At 37.3% G+C, this 7,563-nt stretch overlaps 1 protein-coding gene across 1 annotated transcript; it reads left to right on the top strand.

The window, feature by feature from the left end:
* Positions 1-1,120: 1,120 nt before the first annotated feature.
* prrx1a (paired related homeobox 1a) lies at positions 1,121-7,191 on the top strand. Its single transcript, XM_084119168.1, has 4 exons — positions 1,121-2,474; positions 5,015-5,190; positions 5,367-5,548; positions 6,354-7,191. Exons 1-4 carry the CDS (start codon positions 2,228-2,230, stop codon positions 6,484-6,486), a joined length of 738 nt encoding a protein of 245 aa, XP_083975294.1. The 5' UTR covers positions 1,121-2,227; the 3' UTR covers positions 6,487-7,191.
* The last annotated feature ends 372 nt before the right edge of the window (positions 7,192-7,563 follow it).

The following is a 7,563-nucleotide window of genomic DNA, read 5'->3' as shown; positions in this document are numbered from 1 at the left end:
TAAAATGTTTCACCTAAATTATGTAGCCGATATTGCTATCATGTTTAAAATTGATCTTACCGTATTATTACAAATATCATTATTATATTAATGTTTCGATTCGGTGGTTGTTTCTATGCCTACGGTTTTCACTTAATTCAACTTTCCATATGTATTGGTTACAAGCAATAATGCGATTGACAACCGACGACTCGCTACAAACTTATAATGACAAGATGAAAATATGTTTTGCGTCGTTTTTATGATCGTCTTGTTTTATTGTCAAATATTAGGCCTATGTGTTACTGTCAGTGGGACGATCATGACCTCTATTTATTTCGACAATAAATGCAGAGCAAGTTTTGTCCTCCAAATAAACCCCACCACATTTTAATACAGTTATAACCAAATGACCGCTGTCATTTCAATAGGCTCAGTGCGTTTATTGTATTTTTTTTTCTATGCAAACATTTATTGTTTTATCGTTTCAGTGTAGATTATTAGGCTATTTTTACTTTATACAGTTCGCTTCACAATTTTACTTTTTATTGCCTACTTTTCTGGAAAAATATAGAGGTCAGGCGTTGACTTTTTATGACTGTAATTTTATTTTAGTGCATAAATGTATTTCTTTATCCATATTCAGATTACTCTTAAACCCTGCTCATGAAGAAAAACATGCTATGGAGGCTGATTAAAGCTTTTGTTGCTGGTAAACTATATGGGCCTGGTTTTGTTTCCCTGTATTCCTCAAATTTCATTTTTCAAAAAGACTCAAGGTTTCGATATGTGGCAGATTTATGGGCAGAGTAAAATAATAACAATAAAAGCAAAGCCTTGCGCTGGCACAGGGCAGCGAGCTGGGCTTCGAGGGAGAAATGGGATCTTGGAAAACTAATGATGAAGAAAGATCTCCTCAATCCAAGCTCCTTAATTAAATGCACGGAAAGAACGAGAGAGGCACTGCACATCTGGATTCAATCTGCGCCCCTTTGATGGCATCAAGTGTTCTTTTCCCAGACCAGGCTAGGAGGCTGACGGAGGCAGCTTGGAGCCTGAACTCATGTCATTGCGACACATGCAGAGCTCGATCCCCTCCTGTCGAGAGACTCTTTAAAAGCGCACGCAACGCTTCGACATCCTCTGCAAACCGATTAAAAAAGAACTAGTGTCACATCATGGACTGAACGCACGATACCCATAAGAGCTTTGCCAGTGTGTAACTTTGATCATTTTAAGTGTTAGTGTTAATATAGCTTAACATCAGTTAACCACAACAGCCTGTGATTTAGGGTTACAGACTATTTTATGCATGCAAAAAAAGTGATTGTGATGATTTAAGTCTGTTCAGTTTGATCTAATTCCATGTGAAATGGAACAAATGGCAAAAAATAATGATTTTCGAGATGATAAAAGGACAAATGTTGGACCAAAAATGACGACAATGAAAAATAAATAAAATAATGTCAAGGTAATTTTTGGCAAAATGTGCTCTTTCATAAAAAAGTCAAAACATTTTTGATTTTGAGAAAAAAAGAGAAAAAAAACGCATGACAACAAAAATGGCTTCCTGTTACGCTATTGATTTGGATTAATAGGCCTATATGACAACAAAAACCTGCTTTTTTGACCGAATAAGTTTTTCAGTGTGGATGTTAGGGGTTGAGAAAATAGATATTGCTTTGTTAAACGTTAGAAACACAGAAAAAAAAAGAAAAAAAAAACATTGCCACGTAATTAGGACTTCTTGTATGTCTATCATCCCTCCCCAGGGCTTCAAATGCTCGTGTATTTGGCTCGCAGGCTCCCCCCTCAGCGCCAGTCTGCGCCGTTTGAAGTACCGGAGAAAGGAGCTGAGAGAGGCTCGTTCGACCTCCTACTATTGGGCGTAAATCGTTCATCTGTGCCATCAAACATATCTCGCCAGATTACTCCTTCCCTCACTTTCGGAATGAGAGGAGAAAGTCTCTGTTGCAGAAACTAAGAGGGAGTCGTCGGGTAGAAAAAGACGAAGACTTTGGAGTTCTAGATTTGGAGATGTCTTTCGGTGATGCCTTTTTCCATAAAGACGCATGATTGTCAAGTAAAAGAGCTATAATTACGCTTGTTTGGATCCATATGACATTGACCTACGGATGTAGAAATTAAAATCGATCTGTTTGTCGAATATAGAGTGATTGTTTGAGGTCAAGACTTAACCCATGTTGGTTAAAGGTAGAGGATATCTTGGGTTTCGTCAGTTTGCGTCATGACTTCCAGCTATGCTCATGTAATGGACAGACAAGCCACGTTTCCTAACCGACTGGAGAGTCCGATCACCGCGAATCAGGATCATTTACAGGCTAAGAAGAACTTTTCCGTGAGCCACCTGTTGGATCTGGAGGAGGCGCGGGAGATGGTGGGAGCTCAAGCGGAGGAGAGCGCAGGGGAGGCGGGCAGGAGTATGCTGGAGTCTCCGGGACTGACCAGCGGCAGCGACACGACACAGCAGGAGAGTAAGTGCATGAGTGAGATCCTAGAGATTCTTTCAGTATTTAAACATTATAACATTGAAGTATCAGGACGGATTCGTCCTAATTTAATAAGAATAATTAAAGCCAATCAAGATTTCAACTTAAAAAAAGAAAAAAGGAAAGGAAAATTAGCTACTTCATTGACATTAGCCAGCTTCTGTTTAGGGTCTCCCAATTATTTAACAAGAGTAAATGATGAATTTGCACATGCTAATATTCTGTGGTAGCCTATGCCTATAGCTTACTACACACAATGAACTAATAGCCTAAATGTGATTAGCACCTTAGCGTGCCGAAAACGGTCCCGTTAGCAGATGAGTGACAATGATAGACATCAGTAAGAGTAGGCGAAAGATGCGGGTCACTTTAGGCACCCATATTAGCGTTATAAGAGAACACGAGTCCCAACTCTGAATGCGTGCTTCATTTACTACAACTTACTAGTTAAGTTTGCAATTAATACATGGAATTAATTGTAGTGTGTCGTTACTATAAACCCCACTCGTTTAAACAATAGGCCTAGGTTACGCAAATAAATAAAAAATATAGCCTACAGCCAGGTCTTATAGTTTTATTCGATAGATTCCATTACGGTTTGTTAAAGTAAAACAATATCAAAACAACATTTTAAACTTTAAAAAGAAATGTGATCATTTTGGCCTAATTTTCAATTAATTTTCATAGGCCTATTCTGCAGGCTGTCACTGCCAGTCGGCCAGTTTCTATTTATTTAATATTTTCCCTGAAATGAAGCCAACAGCAAGTGATCTCGGATCTGCAATTTCATAATAGGAAATATAGGCCTACTAGATATTGTAAATCTTAGAGCTGTACGTTTTAGATTTAAATAGTCCAACGTTTTAATTAATTAATTACTTTAGCTACTGAATGAAAGTTAATAAATTGGTTAGACCGTTTACATTTTCCAAACTATGGGTAGCTATGTTTACCAAAACTGTTCGTTTAATTTGATACATTATGATTTATTAGCATAAACCTTGTATATTTTTAGACTTCATATCCATACATTTAAATTTGAAACATTACGAAAATTATTAGGCCTAAAAGAGCCTCTTGCTAAAATTACAGTCTTGCTTGTTTTGCGAAAACTATGCTCTAATGGGCTTTATTTATTTTTTGCACATACAATTTTAAATCTTTATTTTTGAACCAACCAAGCCAATACAATTAAAACGAAATAATAATTCGAAATAATAAATAAATAAATATTAATATTTGGGCGCGTGTAGGCTATTTCGTACGTCGGAGAAATAAAAGGCCTATATACTAACCACACGATTTAAGACTCGAGGGCATTTAAGACTAGGCTATGTCATTTTTAGATGATTTTCGATGTCTCCAAGCACACAGCTGTCACATGTAGAGCTGTTCATGCTCTGGGCCTAGAACTGATAACCTCTTCTTTCAACTTTCTTCTGACTTTACGGCCTTATAAGAATTGGGGCGAATCAATTCGTCACTGGGGTATTTTCTCCCTCTCTGGGAAGGTTTATGGAGCGATTTAAGAACTGATTGATGTAGCCTATCCAAACTAAGAGGAGTGAGTCTGAAACTATCTGTTTCTCCCCGGACCAAAAAAAGCCAAGACATTATACTAATTGGCATTTTACTACTAGAAGAAGCCAGAATAATTTTAGAAAGAAAAAGTAGAAGACAGAAGAAAATAGATCAATTCATCAATTACTAAAAATAAGTGGGAAACTGATACATGTAGTTTTATTTAATATTTTGGCTTATGTATCATTCTATAAAACCTGATAATTGTATATATATATTTTTTTTTATGTTCCATTTCTGTAGGTGTAATATCATTTAAGCCTACATAAAATTATGCTAGACTGGATGACATAAAAATATTACTTTATATTACATAATACAATTACTTTATTTAATAACATTTTCTTCCATTAATAAAACCCCTAAATTTATCCTCTAAAAATCTTTTTCCGCACTGTTTATAAAAAGCAACCATCAGAAACATTGTCGAAATCACATTTCTGAAAAGATTTTATGTAATCATGAGGAAAAGTCAAGAAATAATAATAATAATTGTGCAAATTTTTTCACAATATGATTAGGGTCTGGGGTCATAGTGACCCCCAAAAGAACATATGGGGTAAGCGGGTTTATTAACTTAAAATGTCAGTTGATAATTTATAAAATTGGAGAAAAAATGCTGATTTTTAATAAATAAGGGTCAGTGTTCTTGCTTACACTCTTTAAGCTTTGATTGGGATACGGGTTTAGGAAGGATCATCACTTTTGTCTACAATAATTTGTATCAATTCTCTGACTGTCCATTAAACGGTTACAAACTTACAGTTTTTCTAAGAAATGTTTGTGACTTTTGGCTGAATTTCCATTCGCTAGTTTGACTTAAGCGTAATCCTAAGAATTTAATATCCTTTTTCCAGGTTGTTAGGCCGTTTATTGAGTACAGACCTGCTATAATGGGGATATTCATGTCGTCCTTAAATCTCTGTGTGTGTGTGTGTGTGCAGATGAGCAACTCAACTCAGAGGAGAAGAAAAAGCGTAAACAGAGGCGGAATAGGACCACGTTCAACAGCAGCCAACTGCAGGCCTTAGAGAGAGTGTTTGAGAGGACGCACTACCCCGACGCTTTTGTTCGGGAGGATTTAGCACGCCGAGTCAACCTCACTGAAGCACGAGTGCAGGTTAGCCACGGCCTAAAGAATGTAATCGTGCTCACTGTCGTCACATCATGGGGACGCAGCAGTGGCACATCCTTGTATTTTACCTTCTCAAACTAAACACAATGCTCCATTATGATGATAAGGCTGCTCGTCACAGTGTGTATATGTCTAACTGAGCACCTTTCTTGATTCTCCAGGTGTGGTTTCAAAATCGGCGGGCGAAGTTTCGGCGAAACGAACGTGCAGTGTTGGCCAGTAAAAATGCCTCGTTGCTCAAGTCTTTCTCAGGAGAGGTAACAGCCGTAGAGCAGCCCATTGTCCCACGACCCGCTCCCAGACCCAATGACTACCTGTCCTGGGGCAGCTCACCATCGTACAGGTTAGAAGTCCACCTCATTTTTTTTTATGCTGCTGTTTCCATTGGTTGTGCATAAGCTATATACCAATATTCTGGGTTATGAAAGTGGATGGCATCTGCATAATGTTGCCGCCCCTCATTTAACTAAAAAAGTGAATTAAAGTAGTATACTTGTGAATAAATATTTAAAATATTCAACTATCCCACCATTTCAAATGTATAACCATACGATTTAAACATGAAATGTGTTAGAATGAGACCTGTGTGACCATGTGCAGTTACATTTGACTCAAGGTCAAGGGTTCAATTCCCATGGAATGTATACAATGTAAATCTATAAATGCATAGATTTAGATTTACTTCTGCGTAACTATTCAGAAAACTGTTTATACATGGAGCTGAATTCTGCAAACTCAACCTACAGAAATTACATCAGTGATGCATTACCATCAATAAGAAAAGCAGTTCATTTGGACAACTCTACAGCTTGAGTAAAAAGCATTTTTATAAAAGATTTCATATAATTCTTTAACAGAAATACAACTTTCTGTATTTTTTTATTACTGTAAACATCCTTTTCAAACTAAGGGAGTGAAAACTATTAAAAGTATTAATTATTATTAATATACAATTATTGTCCTGAAATTAGAAATGTGGTGACGCAAATTCCATCCATATAAAGTTTTTCATCAAAAACATATTAACCATTTTTATCAAAGTCAATAAAATGAATAGAGACAGAACATGCATTTCTGATCGTTTGAATTATCCGTTACTAATGAAAAGTGTGAACTCTCATCCTGACAACCTGAATTCTCCCTTGCAGCGCAATGGCAACTTATTCCCCATCATGCGCTAACAACAACACAGCCCAGGGCATGAATATGGCCAACAGTATCGCCAACCTGAGACTGAAGGCCAAAGAGTACAGCCTGAACCAGGTACCCACCGTCAACTGAAGTGGACAGCAGGGCTGTCAGAGACTCTGAGCGATCCCAATGTCCCCACAAAACTGGCATAAATGTTGTTTTCTGTCCTCCTATATGTGTTTTACTCTTATCCATCAATTCCACAAGGAAACGAGAACTTCTCCAAGGTACCGAGCTTTCCCGAACCATTGATTTACATAAGACTGTCATGTTCTGGGCATGTGGGAAAATGACATGTGGGAAAATTCAGTTTTGGAAAGCACAAAATGGAAACTTTTCTCTGTTCGCACTCACTGTGGCAGCGTGAGTGTGGTCATCCCGTATGAAGACTGTGGCTTACTATAGATTTCTTTCTCGAGACCGCAGGGATTTGATGACCTCTGCGGAATCCATATACTACAATCTTGTGGACATCTGGGAAGTTTTTAGGATTTCCCCTCGATTTCTCCTTGGAACTCATAACCATGCACTGAGGCCACAAATTGGGATTTGGATATTTTGATTATTTGGAACTGGCTGAAATTTGGCTACCTTATTAACGTACTCTAAAATCACTCTTCACTGTTTTCAGTTTAAAACACGCCAGGGTTATTTGTTCATTTTGGCATATTCAGAACTCTCGCCATATATGTAAGTAATGCATTTGGAGCCTTGTTGATTTTACCCATTTATATTGTCTAAACATATCTAAACATGTAATATTCCTTTTGCAATAAAGATATCCAAGCAGTTTAATGGCATTGTGCTTCAGGCGTAGAGTGTCCTCAAATGTCTTTATGGCCTGCCAGAGAACACTTCAGCGTTTGCAACAATTTGACCATGTTTTTTACCACAACTATGTTCAAGATTCACTAAAAAGCATGTATATAGCCTTTTCTTATTCTCTGGTTTGTTCTGTTGCTGGCAGCAGTTCCACGTATCAGACATCAATCCCTATTTCATTATGTATGTGAAGAGGTGTTTTAGAATAAAATTAGATGAAACGTACTCCCAATATTGGCCCATTGAATTACACCATTATGTAATAGAAGGAAAGGCAGGTGAAATCATTTAGAAACCCATGAGTAAGTGAGAGTTAGTGTGTTTGTGGTCTCCAATGGATGGTTG

The sequence above is a fragment of the Abramis brama genome, assembly GCF_963993115.1.
Source record: "Abramis brama genome assembly, chromosome: 7".
Taxonomy (NCBI): domain Eukaryota; kingdom Metazoa; phylum Chordata; class Actinopteri; order Cypriniformes; family Leuciscidae; genus Abramis; species Abramis brama.
Note: the sequence above shows the minus strand (reverse complement) of the source record. Positions and strands in the feature narration are given on the sequence as shown.

What these genes read in the sequence shown, in the direction of transcription:
- prrx1a (XM_084119168.1), top strand. Translation starts at nt 2,228, where the DNA reads ATGACTTCCAGCTATGCTCATGTAATGGACAGACAAGCCACGTTTCCT. An exon ending in CGACACGACACAGCAGGAGA is followed by an intron (nt 2,475 to 5,014) that starts GTAAGTGCATGA and finishes GTGTGTGTGCAG; the next exon opens with ATGAGCAACTCAACTCAGAG. An exon ending in TCACTGAAGCACGAGTGCAG is followed by an intron (nt 5,191 to 5,366) that starts GTTAGCCACGGC and finishes TTGATTCTCCAG; the next exon opens with GTGTGGTTTCAAAATCGGCG.